We start from the raw sequence: 21,080 nt of genomic DNA, 5'->3' as shown, positions 1-21,080 counted from the left end.
AAAACAAAAAAAACCCTGTCTCAAAAAAACAAAAAAAAAAAAAAAAAAAAAAGACTATTCAGAAATGAAAATACATTACAATATTCAAAATTCTAAGCGATAGAAGCAGCTCTTATGCTTTTCTGAGCAGTTAAGCACATCTCAACTTGCAAGATGTTCAGTTTTGAAGTGGTTACTTTGATGATGTGACTTCCTAACTGAAGTCGTGCTGTCCACATTCCTGATCACTAAGTAATGGCAGAGTCCAGGGCAAGACATCAGAGCGCAGCATCAGATGGGCTTGGCTCACATCTCAGCCTTCACGCAGTAGCTGAGTGATGTAGGGAGTTTTTAACCTTTGGTGTTTTAATTTCCTCACTGAAACCTGTCATACAGTTCTGGGTACTTTATTGAAATGCTCTGAGCATTAAGTGACAGATACAAGCATGTAGAATGGTAGTGGGTATAGTAAGCCATTTACAAGTGAGTGATGTTATTGCAGCAAATGTATAAAGGATGGGATTTAATAAAAAAACTTCCCCCCATTAAGAGAAATCGTAAGACAGTGGTCTGGCTCCTGCCAGCATCCTCTCACATTCTCTAATGTGACCTGTGCCATTTGCCTTGAAATCCTTACATATTTTGTGTTACCATTTTTTTCTTTTCATTTCCTGATTCTGTGAGTTTCCTTCTTTATTCTGTAAGGATTTGTATATAGAAAGTATACAGTAAATATTTACTGACTGAATGGCCATAGACATCACCTTAATTCAGGAGAGATATAGCTAAAAGATAAACTATAGCCAGTGCAATGCAGCCCGAAGCTTATGTTATTATATAATATTCTTGTTCATCAATTCCCAATTATTTCTGTAAATAGTTTGTTATTACGTTCTGTAATATAACCTGAACCCACCAAGCATCACTCCAGATACTGAAATATATAATAATAAAAAGATCATGAAAATACCTTGAGATAGCACAGTAAAGCCACATATTTATATTTTATAAATAGCATCTCAAATATTACCTGCAGACCTTATTAATGGATCTCCAAATGGATATGTGATGAACCCATGTTTAAAAAGCTGCTCATTCATATTGTGTTTGTGCCAACTCTGCATACTTGAGTGAGTTTATAGCTATATATAAAGCAACTATATATACATACCTATACACTCAGAGACAAGAAAGTGGGAGTGTTAGCCTAGCAACAATGCATTTGGCTTTTGCTTAAGACTGTCTTAGTCTCTGAATTAAGCTTTTTAATTTAACCAAGAAAACAAGTTAGCTCAGCACAGCACTTAGTAACCAACAATAAATGTAGAATTTTATTTGAGGTGGGGGTTAGGATAGAAATAAGTTGACCATCTGGGTACAGCATGCTACTTGTAAAACACACAGCTCTGACACTGTTTTATGCCGTATATTTTTGCACCTAAAAGCACTATAAAATTAGGAAAGGGCAACAGAAACTAAGTAATTCACTTAAAAAGGCTTTCATCAATATATTTAAAATTTTTAACTTTACCAAAGCTAGGCCCTGAAAAGTTGCTAGGGTTCTGCTCTACCTTACTGCCAAGGAATGATTCATAGGACTCCATAGTTTAGATTTATTTTTTCCTCAGTACTACAGAGTCACACTTGAACCATCAGATGTGGTCCATGGCACCCCATTACTTAAGCAAAGTTTTTCTTTCCCTCCCCATATTTGAATTTAAACTAGAGAAGAGGTTGTGATTCTCACTCTGCATCTGACTAGCTAGGTGGTGGGCCTCATACCCTCTAGAGCCACTGCTGAAAAACTAGCTTTGATATCACATGGATAGAACCAAATGACAAAGGAGCCATTATATATTTAACTTTGCATTTAATTCTTAAAGGACGAAAATCTCAATAGCATCAACTACAAAGGCCAAAACCGGGTCCATACAAAATGCTATGAAAACGATATGAAAATACTCAAGAAAGAAATTGTCTTCATTCATACTCTTATTTGAATAATATTTCTTCTAGTGGTTGAGAAACAAACAAACAGCAGAGTGTCAGTTAAAAGCATTTACAAATTAGATTGCTCCCCTTAACCAAAGGAAAGAAACACAGTTACTTTTTAGTGGTCAGTGCAATAAGTTCACTGAATTAAAAAATGAAAGGCTGGGATGTAGCTCAATGGAATGCCTGGTGTGTGAGGACCTAAATTTGCACTCCAGAGCTGAGCAACAAAACAATACATTTTAAAACAGTTAAAGCCTAACTCAAATGTAAATTCTAAGTGCCTCAGAAATATATTGCTAATAAAAAACAGAATTCAAACACCAGACAGTATAATGTAAAAAACAAAACAAACTTTCAAGGGCTAAGGGGAAATGTAGTTTTTATTTTACATGAGGCTACAATAGTACATAGAATACTTAATATGCAAGTAATACACATAAAAGAGAGAGACAGTAAAACAAATAAGTAAAATTAAGTATGAGTGATTCTCCTTTGTTTTAAAAAGACAGCTTTTTTAACTTTACAAAATTAGACATATAGAAAAATATGTAAAAATTTAGGAGTTGGATTTTTATGTTTACAAATAGGGCTACTGATTCTACTTTTATGAATATTCATAAAAAGGTCACATGGTAGAAAAAATTTAATTATAAAAGTGCTTGCTATAGAACTCTTAGAGCAGTTAAAAGTTAAAAAATAACCTAAATTAATGATGATAATGGGACACTATTTAGCCATTAAAGTAAGTGAGTTTCTGGGAGCAGTGGTGTATGCCTTTAATCCCAACACTTGGGAGGTAGAGGCAGGTGGATCTTTGTGAGTTTGAGGGCAGCTTGGTCTGCACAGTGAGTTCCAGGATAGCCAGAACTGTCACACAAGAAACCCTGTCTCAACAATACCAAAGGGGGATGGGGGGGGGTAATCTAGCTACTTATAGTATACCTAAAGTATGTATGACCTTATGTAAATAAAAACTATGTACTTATACACAGATAACACGCATTGTTACATGCGCTACATGTGAGAACACAAATATATAAGGAACATCTTAATGTTCAATTTGGAACATATATACTAAACTAGCAGCAGCCCTTCCTTCAGGATATAGGATAAAAAGATTTGTAAGAGAAATCATACTTTCTTCCCTATTATATTTGATATTGTATATAAGGATAGATGATTTGTGAAATAAACAACAAGGACATCTAAAGTAAGTCTAAGAAATCTAAAGAAAGGTCTGCCACAGTTTGAGATATTTTATGAAGTTAATTTTATCCACTAATATATTATCCAGAAATATATTTTTACAGTCTAAGAATTTCAGTTGATAGGGCAGTCAAAAATTCTTGAACACACAGACCTTGCAAACAAGGTTCATTTTAATATATACAATTTACTTCCTAACTTATTTCTGTTTGATTACAAGGAGGATGTTCTTCTCATATTTTAGTGTTGTTTAAGATCAAGTAAATATTAATAGCTAGGAAGCATGACACTTTTAAACTTAAACAATGTTCTCCTCCAAACAACACTAAAAATGTATCAGATAGCTGGAGGCGTATTTACACATGTCATAATGCTTGAAGTTCAAAACAGTATCATGCTAAAGAAAGTGAAACTCTTAAAAATAAGGGCACGATGAGAAGACTGGACAGAGGCACATTTAAGGAGAGAAAGAAGTATTGTTGCTAACAGTTCTGCTCAAATGGTGCTAACAGAGACACAAGATCATGAAGAATCTGTCATTTCTGGAAAGCTGCAGATTATCCTACTAATGCCTTAGAACTGAGCCCATACATTCCAGCCACACTCAGCTGAGGCCCAGCCCAGACGTGCTAGGCTCCAGTTCTTGTGGCTGTCCATCTACTACAGCATAATCCCAGCTGCCAATCTGAAAGAAACCAGCTCGTCAGGGCAGATACAACCAAGAGAAACAAATGTCACTCAGTAACGCTCAGCGGCCCTGCGCTCATGGATAATTTCAATCAGTATCTCGGACTAGAATGCTGATGTGCTCATTCAAAACACCTCCATCTCTGGTACTGGGAGCCAGGAGATAAAGGTGCCTGCCTAAGAAAATAAGCGGAATGCCTTCACAGAAGTGGGCAAGGCCAAAGGAAGCACAGTGAGCACACAGTAAGTGCTTAACAAATAACAGGGCATCTGAGTGGAGCTGGATTGCACTTAAAAGGTGAGTTATTATTTCACAGAACCCACCAACTAGGCATATACCATGTTAAGGGGATTTGCAGAGAATGAGTTGGCTGTTCATTTGGTAGAAAAACCCCAGAATATTTTCCCCAAATATCTGTGAGCATCCCTTGTGTCAAACACCAAAGTAGGATTAACGAGGAATTTGACTGCATGCTGACTAACTCAAAGCTTGAAACACACACAGTGCTAGCAGGGACAGAAAAGGAGAACAAACACATGCACAATGTAGTTTATTATGAACGGTTTAAAGATGTGTCTTTGAGTCAATACTGGGAATTTCACTGGCTTCTTTGTATTCTATGTAAACATTCCTATCTTAAGAGAAATTAATCTATTATAGAAAATCTGACATAGTGTCAAATAATTTTATGTAGATTTTTTTCAAGTCCTGGGCCATCATTTTTAATCGTCCTAAAAGCTTCCTTTAGTGAATAAAATTGAGTAACAGTGTAAAGTGGAGATGGTCTGAAGGAAATGGTTTCCTTTATGAGGAGGAGGACAGAAGAAAGTTAGGGGTTCCTGAAACGTTGATGAGGATTTAAAAACACAACAAAGCATGAAACCATGCATTTTCTGCTGTCTGTTGTCTGCTATGTGATTCAGCTACTTATGTAGCCCTTAGCTGGGCAGACACTAAGCTGAGCAGTAATGACAACTTTGATGCTCATTTAGCCAGCTGAAGGAAACTTTGTCTATTATTGTGGTTTTGATGTACAAGGAAGTCTGGCAAATTTTCAGTGTTTTTTTTTTTTAATGTAGGTTTTCAATTAAAACTTGACTTATCCTGGCCGTCCATTTGGCTATTTCTTTGTATAGTTCCTGCCCTGCACTGTGTCAAATACACCATCTGGGCAACACACTTCTGGCTAGTGATACTTCAGGACTGCTTCTGTAGCACTGTGAGTTGTAGCTGCATGAAACTAACTTAGGGCATCCACACTCCTTATTTACTCCTTGTTTACTATATTGCTGCAACCACTGTAATCCTGTTGTCCTGGCCTTAAATCTCACTACAGTCACAACAAAGATTCCTGCCCCACCTGCTTAAGATGGGCTTACAGACCACTCCCACAACTTATTCAACAAATGTTAACAAAGCTATAAATACCAATTGTGTTTATGCTTTCTGAAAGATTCACTGCCAGTGTTCTGCAGCAGTGCTGAGCTGAGCTGAGGCTGACTCCCACCGCGAGAGTGATGGAATTCTAAGCCAAAAATGCTTTTCCTCGGATAAGATATCTGATTTGCTACTGCTGTCATGAAACCGGGGTCATGTAAACTTAAACACGGCTGCTGCTTCTTTAGGAAAACAGGCCTTCTCCAAGTGATTATGAGTTGCTAAAACAGCCCTTGGAAGGATAAATCTGGAAGAGGCCAAAGCAACCACTGACATTAAACATGACTTCAGGGAGTGTTCAGGCTTGACTTTCATGCTGTGAGACCCATGGTAGATAATTCTTTAAACTGAGTAATATCTTGGCTCTCTCTCCTTCTCTATCTATCTTAGCAGATAGAGTTGGGATTTATTTTCAAAAGGAAGTCAATTTTGATTTCTGAGCACATATCAAGTGACACCCTTTTTCCTTAAAAAGTAAAGGAGAAAACAGCACTTGCATAAGAAATGTAGTGAGTGCTGCAAGGTGAGAAAGCGGACACTAACTGGTCCTCTGCCACAGCCCACAGTGGCCTAGGCTCCACACATGGCCAGAATCTGCCCATGTCTGTGTCTTACTCCCTTTTATTAAAGCTAGTTGTCCAGTCCTGACTGGAAAGGGTTGTTTGAGAAGAAAAAAGAAGAAAAGATTTGTAATTAAATAAATCGTTTCTAAAAATGCAACCCTGAGGCGTAGATGGCACTGGCTAACCAAGTCCTGGGTCTGGGTCTGGCTTTCCATCCCAGATTCTTTACTGCTGGATTCTTTGTAATTTTAATTGTTAAAATGTACTGCTTAGAAATATATATTTCCAAATCTCTTCTTGCAAATTTGTACACATGGGTGTACACATACACACAGACACACATACACTCTCTAAACCCCCCTTCCCCTATAGAGTTTGAACCCAGGATTTAGAAGTCATAAAGCTTAGTCCAAAAGTGGTCTCACATTTGCATAGTTATGACAAGAATGATAATTACTAGTAATATATCTTAATTTCCCTAAAAGTAGAAAGTTGCTCTCTTTTTCCCTGCCAAATAATATAGGAGGTATGAAAAATAAATAGCTTAAAATTACATTCAAAAATTCCTGTTCAGTGGGTTAAATAATGAAACGAAGTAAAAACTGAAACTGAAAGTGAGCCAATTGTTATTTGAGTCAGGCAAAAGAAAGTACTATTCCCCCTGATATTTACGTGAAGATGGCTTTGTGTCCTTAGAGGACCACAGAGGATGGATAGAAAGCAGCCCAAACCCACAGTTACTATAAACATCCCATCTCACACATTTTCCTAGTGAAGATTTCTAAGCAGGTCGATTTTTTTTTTCCCCTTCAAAAAAGGAAAGACTTGGGTCCTCATCCCCATCCCCAACTCGAAAACAATGTTTAGAACATAGAAAAAGGCAAACGAAAGGCTTTGACCAAAGACAATGACTGTAAATATGTTGAGGTTCATAATTTCAGAATTTTTGTTATATAGTTATACTTTATATTTCATAAATTGATCTGTTTCCCTGTAATGTGGCAAAATATATTTCCATAGCAAGCCATATAAATCTGCAGAACACTATTTTCAGTGCTCATAGCTTCCTCCTTCTCCCCGCCCCGTATGGATTTACTGATAACCACCCAGTGTACCACTGCTGCACGGTTAGGCACTACTTTGTAATTATGAGTAATTCTATAATCCAACATTCTGATTAATGTCCCAAGCAAGTAATGCATGGATATTATAAAATTGGTATAGATTGATATAAAAATTCAAATTATTTTTCTTTATAAAATATATGAATTTACCTGTTTTCTCATTAATTTTTAATCGTCTATACCACTAGGCAAAAAAAAAAAAAAAAAATCACTGTTTTTGGATACGAGTACAGACTATTTTACATATGTTTTTCCTTTTGTCATTTGTACATTATTTATTCTTACACCTTTTCATTATATACAGAAACTTCAGTTCTCATGTGAGTAGCATGCCAATTTCTGTGATTATTGGCTTTGATATTAGACTTTCAGCCTTCTTCACTCTAAGATTATGAAGCTATTCACATATGTTCCAGTCTCACATTTTATATCCAGATATTCTTTATTTCAAATAAGTGTATGTAAAACATTTGAAAATTCTTTCATTAAGATATGAGGATGGGATCTATATTAACTTACATTCTTAATAATCAAGTGCCTGACCTGACATTACACAGACTAAAATCACCCTTGGTTTGTGACTTAAATCAACACTTGAATCACATTTCTGTGTGTACTACATCCATTTCTGGAAGGCATATTTGGTTCCACTAAACGTTAATTCCTTTACCAGACACACTGTTTTGACCACTGTGGCTCAGGTTTTCTTGTCAGATAAACTTATTTATTTATAATTAAGTTCTATCAAATCCTGTGTTACAACAGGATGGAAACAAAAGACCATAGGCATCTGGAGACAGTAACGTGAACTGAGAACCAACAGCTGGAGAGGAGAAGAGGAGGAGTATAAAGAGAGAGCGTGGAGACTGAGAAAGAACAGCTGACTGATTTTTTTAGTTTAAGGTTAAATAGAGCAAGTAACAGAATTACTCAGTGTTTTTATTGTGTGGTGCTGGTGATAGAAGCCAAGGCCTCATACATGCCAGTCAAGTTCTGCACCACTAAGCTCATCCCATCCCTGAACAACAAAACAAAACAAAATAATGTAGGTTCTGGTGGTGAAGTCATGTCATCTGGTTTGGTGACAAGCCCCCTTACCCACTGAGGCATCTCACTGGTCCTACATGATTTTAAAAAGGTTATTTCTTACCTGCTAAACTCCCTCAATGACCTGTCTCCTAAGGTATTAAGGGCTAAATATTGGGCTCTCCACATTGGGATCAAGTAAAAACCACTTAGGTGTGAATTAACAAATGAATTCTGGATAAGTAAGTGTATGGAGTGAAGGCTTAGCAGGAAACCAATATCTACAAATGCAATAATAAATACTGCAAGTACCAGAGAAAGCATGTATATTAAGCCTTTCAACATGGGAAGGTTATTTTGTAGAGTAAATATTTAAAAACAAGAAGTTTTTTTAAGGTAGCAATATTCATTTTGGCTCATATTTAAAGGTCCTGGATTCTCTCCTTTAGAAACTTGTAAGATTGTGTTGGAAGGAAAAGAACTGACTGAATCAACCCAAAGTTAACACAATTAATAATCATAAATTGACCTGCTTTTATTTATTTGCCTCTTGTCTATGAAAGAACATATACATAAGGCTGTGAAAATAGAGTAAAACAGAGACACAGAACAACTAGTGACAAGAGAGGGTTGTGGAGTAGGGGTTGTGCAAATAGCTCAGGGTAAGAACTCACACCTTAGCTGGGGTCAGAAGATATCTGAAAACAGATTAGCATATCTGACTGCAGAACACCCCTTTCTGGTGTATGATGTATGTAAATGGAGGCTTCTATATTGATAACACAGCTGTTTTCTAAAAATTAAAAACAACATAAAAGTTTAATGTGCTACAGGATGTTTTCGCTGATTACTCTTCCTCTTCGCATGGTTATCACTTCTATCGTTGAGAGCTCTTTTTATAGAGAGATCATTTTTATGATCACTTACTATGTTATATATATTAACCATTCACTCTGGATCTCTTGGAAGCCAAGTAGTGTGTGGCCATGTGCATAGGAAAAGGCTCGAGACTAAACTCGGTGTGTAGCAGCGAACAGGAGGAAGTGCAAGTACAGCTGCTGGAAAGAGTGACCTGGTATAAAAAAAAAGATTGTGTGCTTTCAGAGAGACAATCTATCCTGTTATCTTAACAGAGACCTGGAACCCTAAAGGCAAGACAAGTGAATATGTAAAAAAAACAAACAAACACACATTTGCATTAGGGAAACACACTGAGGGGGAACATTAGGAACATGAAAGTCCCTCATTAAAACACAATTTCGAAGATGGGTGTGGCCTGTGAGTCCATAGATTACAGAAGCTGTTCAATTGGCAGGGTCTGTAGCAAGATTTGACCTGAAGGCTAGCCTGGGATCATAAGTATGTCTTGCTCTGGGAATGGGAGCTATACCCTGGGTGTCTGTTTTGCAGGACAGGGTTTATGAAGAGGCAGTACACACACATTTCTCTAAAACCCTTCCCTACCACCCTATTTCTCTTCAGCCCTCACAATCCTCTTCACAGCACCCATCACAACTGAAATTATAGTATGCACTGTTGAATTCGATTCTGTGAGTCCAACTGGATTTTTCCCTTACTCAGCTGTTTATCTTCAGTATTATCAACAGGATAAGTATTTGTCAAAGAAATGAATGACAGCATTTCTCAGTTCTCCAGTCCTTTCTTGCCTTTATCTCTCCAAGTTATCCTAGACCTATATTTCACCATCTCATCAACGCCCCTTAGCAGCTCCACCTATAATCCTTTTCATGTATTTCACCATAAGTAATACATCTAAGTTCCTATCTTTATATATCTGTACATATGCAGTTACACACACACACACACACCACACTTTTTGCTTATCCTTTTTCTGAATTTATTCTTCTGCCATTTAAAACACAGAAAAACATACAGAAAGGAAATAAACACCCATCACTATGGCAGATAGTCCTATAAAGTTCATCCCATCCCACATGTAAGTACACATAAATGAATCTTGGAGCCACTCTACCTTGCACATACACGCTGACTACACAGGTCCTTGCACACTGCTAACACCTTCCAACTCCAATTAAGTCAATATTGCTCCCTCCCTTCAATGCTTATCTCTGTCCATGCTCTGGAGTTTGTTCCTTTCCCCTTTCTCAGAGATAGGCTATCCACCTTTTGGATCTTTCCAATAAAACATGGTTGAACAGCTACTCATATAAAAAGTCTCCTTAGAGAGATGGCTAATGGGTACAAAGATTTCTTTTGTAGTGATAAAAACTGTTCTTAGAGTGTGGTAATGCTTAAATGTTAAGAATATACTAAGCTGTATACTGCCAACAAATAAATTGTATCACATACAAATTATATCTCAATAAAGCCAGTAAAAATTTTACCTTAGACCTGGGGAGAAAGTTTTTTTTAATTAAATATGTATACTTACAGTGCACAGTAATTAAAAGATATATTCTTATTTCAAGAATAGCATACAGCTAGTGCACCAAAGCTCTGAGTTGTCACAATAGCCTAACAAAACATGGTGTGCATATTCAAGGGGATATATTCAGCCATAAGGGACAAATATTACACGTTCTTGCTCAGATTGTTAGAGCAATCAGACCTGTATAAAGAGGATGCAGGATCAGGCTTGTCAGGGTCTGAGGAGAGGATGGTTACTGTTTGTTGAATGCAAAGGTAGTTCCAGTTTGGGATATGAATGTTTTCTGTATAAGGACAGTAGTAATAGTTTATACAGTAATATGATTTTTCTTTGTTCTGCACTGGAGATTGAGACTTGTACATGATAACACATGCTCTTCCCTGAGCTGCACCCCCAGCTCTAGCAAATCTTAACACCACTGAAGTGGCAACAATGGTAAATTTCACATACAATTATTTACTATAAGACACTTCTTCTAAAGTTATGATGTGTTCGTTTTATTAGAATGAAAGTCTGCAATGTAGCCTACACTCTTGTATTTCAATTGTATCGCTAATGTCTGCAATTACACATCTAATGTATGATGTCATATGCCCAGCTTAAAAGATCTGACCTGACAAGTCGGCTGTCTCATTCTCTAATCTTTTGTCTTGAAATGAGTCCAAAACCATGGTTACTACCAAAGATGCACAGGGCACTGTTCTCGATGCTGCTGTCAAGTGGTACTGCTAGTCACATGCTCCTACGCAAACATTGAGCTCCTTAGGTAGATTAGCCACAGTTCAAGGGGACATGAGGCACAGGCCATGATATTGTAATGAGACAAGTATTTCCATCACTGTGGGGAGTAGTGTTAGTATTCTTCTAGAATACACTATAAATGTGTATATATATATATATATATATATATATATATATATATATATAAAATAGAAAATGAGTAAGCTTCTCTGGAAATTATTGGTAGGGGGTATGGGAGGGTGTCAGTTCAAAATGAAAGCAGAAAGGCAACCACACTGCTTAAGAGAAAGACAAAATGGCCAGTTGGCTAGCTGTGGCAGACATGGGTTAAGAGCCATCACTGTGATATAAATTAAAGCATCAGATTTAATGACGAGACAGGCAAAGCTAGTGACACCATCTCAGACATACCAAGAGATGATTTTAAAGATAAGCATCACACTTTACATATTTATAGTAACTTCATGAATTTCAAAATTCAAACTATACAGACTACAGACAGCAATATGGTATGGTAAGTAAAACTGAAGGATATAAAAATCAATTCTGGAATTCTAGAGTGTAAGTTCAGGTATAAGTTGATTATATAGGAAAATTTTTAATTACTACAAGGGAATATGAGAAAGGAAAACCAGGCTGAATGTTTTAGTATCACTGGCACGTAACAAGGCCAAGTAGTACATGGGAAATACTATTAAAAAGAAAGGAGGGTTAGAGATGGCTCAGTGGTTAAGAGCACTAGCTACTCTTCTAGAGGTGCTGAGTTCAATTGTCAGCAACTACATGGTGGCTCACAACTATCAGTGATGAGATCTGATGATACTGTCTTCTGTCATGCAGGCATCCATACACATATACATAAACTATATAAATAAATAAATCCTTAAAAAAAGAAAAGAGAATCTGTTTATTTACACGTGTGTAAGCACATATATATTATATGGAGGTCAGAGAAAAGTGTGTGAGAATTGGTTCTCTGCTTCTACCATGTGAGTTCCAGGCATAGAATAAAGCGTTCTTGCCGTCTGAACATACTGGCTACTGATTTTTGCTGTGCTATTCTGAGAATTAAGTTATTCAGTGCTCAGTAGCAATGTTTGCATTCTGTTTTAACCTCAGTGTCATGTAGGTTCCTATGATGCTCTGAACCATAAAGTCTGCTGTTCCTCTAGATAAGGTGCTCTGGAGGAATGTTCACACACAGAGGCAGAGTATATGCTTACCATGAGGAAGATCCTGGGCTCAATCTCTAGTGCCCAGTTCACCAGAGTAGGAGATTGAAAGCATTGGGAGTTAACTGACCTAGCTATCTGTCTAGAAACTATATACAATTTAGGGCAAAAGAAACCCAATACACAGTGCTTCTGTTTATGTAATAATGTTTATCTAGCATATAAGTCAAGTGGTCATATGCTTATTTATTTCACTATGCCCTTATGGATGGCCAATATAAGTAGATAACAGAATCAAACAGGAATGCACCAAGTCCTAGTGAAAACAGGACATATTACACATCACAAGTAATGTACCCTTCAAAATAGACATCTTCCCTATGAATCAGTGTCTTGCTTTAATTGTCCATCTGTTCTAAAATCTTATCACTGTTTGAGGTTGTATCTGTGCAATTGTATTATTTTTCACACAAGGCTAATACATTTAGGGGATATATAACTAGATTAGAAACACTTAAAAAAGCAAAATTTTCTCCAGAAGTTTGGGTGAATACTGCATTTGCCAAGACCCCGTTTTTAGTGTTTTATCAGAAAATTCTTGAAAAGGATAAAGCCCCATCGCTATTTAATATTGAATAATGACAGCAAAGTTTCAGACTTCAACCCCACTATTAACATGTTTTAGTGAATTTTGACTTATGCTCAGAGTCGTATAGTGAGTAAACAACTATTTTATTTTCTTTTTTCTTTTTTTTTTTTTCTTCCTGAGACAGGGTTTCTCTGTGTAGCCCTGGCTGTCCTGGAACTCACTCTGTAGACCAGGCTGGCCTCGAACTCAGAAATCCGCCTGCCTCTGCCTCCCAAGTGCTGGGATTAGAGGCGTGCGCCACCACGCCCCACTAAAAGACTATTTTCTTAATATTTCAATCTAGGTGAGTAGCTTCTGAATCGGTAACAATTAAATATCCGAGTGTGAATCCCTTAGCAGGTCAAACCGTGAAAACTCTCATTTAACACCAAGTCATGCTAATTTAGAAAAAGCTGCAGACTCCAGGTTGCACTAGGTAACTGAGGGACAGCTTGACCTGCTTTGGTCTGCCCACTTTGCTTCACTGTCTCTATCAGTTAGGTGGAGGATAGGGAAGTGAGATCAACAGTGTGCAGCTGGCAGACTCCTGACCCTGGGCTGCCTCTGAGTAGAGGGACTTACCTCTCTCAGCACAGGGTCAGTTATTGAGTTCAGGTTGACAGCTCCTTCATAGGTTAGGTAATAGAACACATTGAGGGCTCGCACTGCCTCTGGTCCTTGTTGTTTATAGCCAAAAATAAGATCAATCCATTGGTGAAGCTGGCAGGAAACAAATTCACTCTCCAGGGCCTGAAAAACAGTAGAGACCACATCATAATGCTGAATCCTATTTTTAAAGCATAGATATTTAGAACAACAGTAAGGCTTAACTCTAAACTTACTTAAAAAACAAACAAAAGCATAAAATCCCAGTATGGTAGCATGCACCTGCTGGCATACATCTGTAATTCTTCCTAGGAAGCTGAGGCAGGAGGATCCAAAGTTCTAGGCCAGGCTGAGTAACACAGTGAGACCTGGTCTGAAGACCAACCAAAGGACAAAGCCAAAGCAACGCAACAGAGTTTGGCTCAGTCATTTGAGTGGCTACCTGAGCCAATCTCTAGTACTTACGTTAAAAGCCAGATGTAGTGACACTTATTTATAACATCAGACTAGTAACAGAGACAGGGGCATCCCAAGAGCTTGCTGGCCAGCCAGTCTAGCTGAGTCTGCAAGCTCCAGATTCAGTGAGAGAGCCTGTTTCAAAAGCTTCAGTGAAGAGTGATTAACGAAGACATGTGATATTGCTGTTCTACGGCACGCACACACAAACACACACACACACACACATAACCAGCCACCCCTATGCACAGACACTGAAGAGAATGAGGAAGGGGAGAAGGGGAAGAGGGAAAGAAAGTGGAAAGGGAAGAGGAAGGGTAAAGGAAGGGTAAGAAAATGACAAGAGAGAGCAGAAAAACACTGTGGCTCCAATGTAGTTCAGTGTAGAGTATGTGCTTTGTACTTGTGAGGCCAAGAATGCAATCCCCAGTACTGTAAAAGCCCAACAACAAACCACTGGCACCCTGTTTTCCAGTTGAATCTGTCCCACCGTGTATTTGAGAAAAGTCCTGGCCCTCATTATGCTGAGCTGTAGTAAACTCAGCATTCGCCCATTACATGGTAAGGGTTAGGGACGGGGCTGGGCTTGGTCATACTTGTGAATCAGTCTTGACAGGCACTCAATTCATGCTTCAAAGAAGGGAGGTCATAGAGTGAAGGACTACTTTGGGAAAGCAAATGCAAAAAAGTTAAACAGTTTCTATTCACTTAAGATATTAACTTTTTTCTCAAATTAAAGTATGTTGTGTCCTGCAATTGCAACCAAATTGTTTAGTTATTTTGATTTGGTTTATAGTATCAAATGAGATTTTGTGGGGGCTTATAACTGCTGGATTTTTATTCTATGTGTCAGTACCAAACCAAACACTTTGTGCTATTAACAGTGCTCAATAAATAATGAATGAACATGATCAAATGTTCACTTGAAGTGCTGGGCACCAGATTTACTGCCTAGTCAGCATTCTCTTCCCATTTACTAGCACTGTGTGCCAAATACAGTTGGTGCCAATAAATGTTTGCTGAACTGAGTAAGTTAGGAATATCAAGGCCAGAGACTTGTTAGCAAGCTAGTCCTCTTTATACTGTGTAGTGCTACAATACTATTCCAACATCAGTGGCTTAGGTTTTCCAAGAGATAATGCTATTCAGACCAAAAGCAGTTGAAGTTATCTCTGAGGCCTAACTCTGGTTTTAGCATCAAAGCTGAATGACTGTGTGCATTTTCTGGCAGTGTTTGGTTAGTATCCTAATAAGAGGTTTGTAAGTTTTAAGGTGCAGTTGGCTAGACTTTTCTTCTCGTTGGTGCTAGAAACTGAATCCAGGGTCCTGTGCATGCTCCATCACTGACATCTCTAATTCTTATCCCCCAAAGGACTAATTTCTAATGCAAACATCCAATGAGGTATAAGCCATCTTGCTACAAATGACAGACACATTCGTTCATAGGTACATATGTATAAAGACGTCTTATTAAAACTAGTGCCTGTGAATAAGAAAGATGTTTATAGCTACATACAATGTTTTCTTTAACCTGGGCTTGCAATAGTATCAAATATAAAATATTATTCTCTAAATAAGTCCCTATGCACTAACTAGGCAATTCTCATATTCTAACATATACCTGAAATGAAACAGACCTAATAATATCTGTCTAGCTTTCCCTGTGAAAGTTACTGTTTTAGACACCTATTATAAAATTCACTATATTTGCCACTTTCCTAGAGAGATGGTAAGAAAGCACAAAACTACTTCATATTATAAGAGGGTTTTAATAATCAAATAAATCCCTATTTTAATTACATAAATTTAAAATAAGTCTAAAAATTCACACTACCAGTACAAGTTGTGTTAACTTTGGCCTTGTGAGGAATGGGAGGGGCATGTTTAAAGTGACACATAAAAACAGCAATTGTCTTAATTTGTGTGCAGTGCACTCCACACAAAAGCTCTAAATATGTTCAAATTAGAGCAAGCTGCTTGATTGTCACTGCAGTCTCATGTCACATTAATGCATGACAAACATTAAACCATACACTTAAATGGCAATTTATATCATTTAAATGTTTACTGCCAGACTAGCTCATCACTCATTTAAATGTGACTTTCTGACAGCTAATTTCAGTTAATTTTCTCCAATTCACTTAATTAGAACTTTCAATCAGGGAAGGACTTCCATGTATCTTCAAGAGTGCATCCTTTTTGGTTGTTCAAACCTGTGAGCTAATAAGCTGATGAAAAGCCTGCTGTAGGATTAATGTGTAAGATCTGCAAGTCTACAAGAGAGCATCACTTCACAAAGCAAGCTCACAGCATGCATTTTGAGGAAGAACATATTTATGTGAATAATACTCTCACCAGTAGTTTAAATAAAAAACGTTTAGTTCATATAGACCCACTATTGAAACAATAAAAAACCTGCATCTAAGCTAATTAAAAATTAATGATTTCAAAATTGTTTAATAAGATAAAACAGCCAGGAGTCTCTTGAGTGTCCATAGCACTGTGATTTGAGACTATAAAATTCAGAAGGCTCAGAAAATGAAGATGTACAAATGAGTTTTCTCAATATAATATTAAAGCTCTAGAAACTAGGGCAATTTTGTTTTCTGTGCCAGAAAACAAAGGGCTGTGGGTTCCTAATGGTTGATTACTTCTTTATGCACAATTGAAATGTGAAGTTGGTTTGATTTTAATGCTCTAAGCTTTATATCTTGATACTGCTTCAGAATTTTAAGCAAAAAAACACCACAGAAACAACACTGTATGCTATGATGCTGTGGACACACTGTAGAGCCGTCACACGTCGAGGTTCAGCCTCCCCACACGCTCACACTAGTCAGTTCTTAAGGGTCGGCCAGGAATTCACAGAATTAATGGCAGAATTTATTCAATGAGGTTATGAACACTTTCATAAATATACAAGTATTTTTTAAAACAGTAAATATTACCCTTTTTAAAAAAAGTTAGGACTCAAAAAATATCATAGATCTGAGAGTTTCTAAAAAGTTTTGGAATCCTTCCAGTACAAAGTCAGGCCAGGACTAGCCTCCTTTTGACAGCACTGACTGACAGTTGCCTGACCCAGAGTTTGCACTGATAAACAAGTGTGCCGAATGCACACTTGAGGGGAGAGGAGAGGATAAGCAGGGGGCCATTAAGGACAAAGAGTGGCATACTCAAAGTGGGGTACTTTAGATTTATATCTTATAACTTATTTTCAGATTCAAAAACATAAAGGAGGAAGTATCTACTAAAAATTCTTCAAAAATCTCTTTTGTATACAGCTTTAAAAACTACCCTGTAAAATTTATGTAGGTCCACATTTTCAGTACACCCATACCCACCCATACACCCACACACCCACCCCCCCCCACACACACAAAACCACGCATACCATGTCAGTGGAATGCTAAGCATTTGGGGGGTTTCAAAGCCTTTAGGACAGACAGTCTTCATTAAGGCTGGAGTTAATCAGGTCTGCAGCGAGGGGACAGTAACATTTTTCCATGATGCTCTCAACCCATCCAATCTATCGTAAGCACTCCCCTAGCAGGCTAGATACATCACGCACATCCAATGTGTGCTCTGAGTAAAATTTGTAAAAAGGAAAATCCATGAAAATGTCCAGTAGGATAGAGAAATATTCAGCTCATCGTGAGTTACTATAGAGTAAAGCAGTGGCTAATAGCCAATTGTTAAGATCATGTAAGACTATGAAAAGACTACCATATGGAGCTTCGCACAAATTGTCACTCCAATCGAGTGGAACTCATATTAGCCTTGACAAACTGTGTGGGGGCTGATATATGTTTTTAGTGGTATCTATTAGGCAGAAACTAAAACATTTGTGAGATGCTAAAAAGTACATAGACGTCAAATACAAACACTTATTAGTAACTTTCATTTGCTTGGTTTGTATATAAAATATCAACAAATAAGTTTTGATATATCATAAAGATAACAAAATATTATTATAAGTGGATCAGAAATAATTATAGCAAATATGAATATGCTTCCAATAATAAATCTTAGAGAAAGAAATCAACTAATTAAGGAAATGAATTATTTATTGATATGAAATAAATAAAATTATTCTATTTTTATAGAGTGAAACCAAATGTTTTGCTAATATATAGAAATAGATTACTTTTCCAAAATATTAAGCTATTTGAAAATAATAATTTTAATGATATCTATCACTATTTTTATTAATCTATAAATGTTCTAAAAATAATATAGCTATTCCCTATAAAAATGAGTTTTTATTAACATGAAAATTGGGTAAAATAAATAAAATCAATTTAACAAAAGAAATTATAAATCTTTGTTTATGACAAAGAAGCTGTGATTGATAGCTACTTGTGGATCCATGCTTATAAATCTCTAACTCGGGGTTGGGGATTTAGCTCAGTGGTAGAGCGAGGCCGTGGGTTCGGCCCTCAGCTCTGGGGAAAAAAAAAGACAAAATAAATCCCTAACTCATGCTACTCCACCTTCATACTCAGTGCAACCATACAATAGTGCTTCTTATGAACATCAAATAAAATGATCAAGTATCATCTACAAACAGAAAAAAATGTATATATATATATATATATATATATATATATATATATATACATGTACATATATATGTATATATATAAAATTTGATTCTCAGAACCAGGATGACATCAATAACATACATTATGAGAGTAAGTGAAAAGGAAGGCCAAAGGCCCATGACACCTAGATTCACATCTCTGCACATCAATGCCACTACTTTTTTCCCCTGGTGTCCAGGAGGCCTGATTCAATTCCATAATACAAAATATCATCCCTGTTAGCTTCAAATAAAAACATAAAAAAAATCATTAATTAATTCTAATTTGTTATATATTTAATTATAAGATGCATATGACTGCTTTTTAGTGAAAAAATAAAAAATAATTTCCTAAACTTTAATTAAACTTAGCTAAGACCTTTGATGGAAGTGAGTGTATGTTTGAAAGAAGGTAATACACCAAAATGTAAACTTGGATTTATAAGTCATTTTCATTTGAAATAGATGTAAAAAGCCTTCTTGCTACACACACACACACACACAAACACACACACACACACACACACACACACACACACACACACANACACACACACACACACACACACACACACACACACACACACACAGAGGAACTGGCCTGTTATATTTGCATGTGGTGGATTTCAAACACTAGTGGTAATGTTTCCTTAACATTGATATATGACCTTTGTAATTTACATTGAAGAAAGCTGTTTTTTTTCAGCCTAATTAGAACTGTTTCAAATTTTCTTGCTAAATACATGATATAAAGTTCTTTCAACTATTTTATTCTAAAGTTTCTTTCCATGTCAACTTTGTTCCAATCAAAATATGCTTTGAATTAAATGATTTTGATTGAATATGTGGATCACATTTCACGTCTAAGATTTAAAGTCCAAAAAGGAAAAGTTTAGCCTGTTCAAACAAAGCAAACGCAGCCACTTTGCGGAAGGCTATTCACTTTAAGAAGACTGACAAATTGTTTGTGTGCACCATCAGGTCCAGTTCCTGCAATAGTTGCCAGATTTCCTGTCGCTCTAATAAGATAGATACGTTAACTCCTGAAGTGCTGGCTTGGAATCTGTGGAAAATCCGGCTAACTTTAGGTAAATTTTAGGAGTCTACTTTTAAATTAATCTAATGAAAAGAAAATAAACATTTGCAACTATGGTATATTAATGTCTTCAAACAATAAAAGTCAAAGAAAAATGAATTGTTTTTTATATTGGACAAATATAAATTCAGAATACTTGGAAGACATTCTGTTTTCCAAGTGTGATTTGCTACAAACGACAAACACCTGTCAATCCTTATTTTTTTAAATACATTAATTTCACAGTTTTAACAATTATTTTTATAGGTGAAACAGAATGAAAACTGTAATATTTAGTCAACTATAATCCACTAATAGCTTAGTTCCTCTGAGACTGACCACAAGAACACCCAGCTGCTTCAGAATCTGATGCTCACCTTACTACAAATGTAAGACAGCGCTAAGCAGCTTTAGTACTTCTTACATAGAAAAGTCTAACTTTGGGAGCTTGAAAAAATGTGTGAAATGTGACATTTAAGAGTAATACATCATGAAGACCAAAGAGGGGTGAGGAGAACCAAAGATTTAAAGAAAAAAGCGGTGGGATACTAAAAATAAAAATTTTACTTGGCAGTTTAAAAAATGAAATTTAGTTAGCACACTGAAGTTCAGCAGGCAGAGCAGATAGAGAAATCACTAGTGGAGCCATCCACGCTACACTGCCCTTGAACTGCTGGGAAGAGGAGAGATTTGAGTTCATTTCTACATTTATATCATTACTAAAGACGTGTGAGTTAGTATCATATCTTGATAAAACCATCAAGCACCCATGCATCTTCTGCCAGGAGAACCATCCTGCTACAGTTGTTATTGTGTAGTTTTAAATGGACTAGTCAACCAGCTGTTCTATATTTTACACACTGAAGGCCATGTTTCCTTTGAAATTCATAGTTTTAATCTCGGCTGAAGTCTGTATTGCTGTGTGCCAAGATCAAAAGGATTAGGCAAACTTGTACAATTACCTCCTTTTCGGAGAGATGGTTTTTTGTTGAATATTTGAAATACTCCTGTATGCTGACATTTTATCCAACTATTTTCTTTAGAACTCTAGAACATTAAAATATTTAATTCAGATATGTTAAAGTATTTGTAGTATGACACACATAGCGATATAGAGATTTTTTTTTTTGTCTAATTAGGTAGCAATGGATGAGAAATGAGTGCACCAGCCTACCTGTTCTATTATTTACATTGTGTGTTGTTGTGTAGAGAACTTATAACAATAATATGTGGCCACAGAAATTTAATAGGAGATAAAAGGTCTTACAAAAATAAGGACAAGGTAGAGATAGATGCCCATTAAAACCATGTTGTGACATTTCAGAACTGTCTGAGATGAGCTCTGTAGTTGGTGGTAAGCTATCTAACAGGCAACACAGAGAGAGAAACTTA

General features: G+C 36.6%; 1 protein-coding gene across 3 annotated transcripts in view; it reads right to left on the bottom strand.

Annotated features, from left to right (window-relative positions):
• Positions 1 to 21,080, bottom strand: part of Lrba (LPS responsive beige-like anchor protein) — a 537,266-nt gene that overhangs the window by 51,547 nt on the left and 464,639 nt on the right. For all 3 annotated transcript variants that reach the window (XM_029537235.1, XM_021195949.2, XM_029537234.1), the window contains exon 48: positions 13,552 to 13,719. In XM_029537235.1, coding sequence (XP_029393095.1) covers positions 13,552 to 13,719 — 168 coding nt within the window. The remainder of the gene's footprint in view (positions 1 to 13,551; positions 13,720 to 21,080) is intronic.

This window comes from Mus pahari, chromosome 4 (assembly GCF_900095145.1).
Source record: "Mus pahari chromosome 4, PAHARI_EIJ_v1.1, whole genome shotgun sequence".
Taxonomy (NCBI): domain Eukaryota; kingdom Metazoa; phylum Chordata; class Mammalia; order Rodentia; family Muridae; genus Mus; species Mus pahari.
This window is presented reverse-complemented; position numbering and strand designations above follow the sequence as displayed.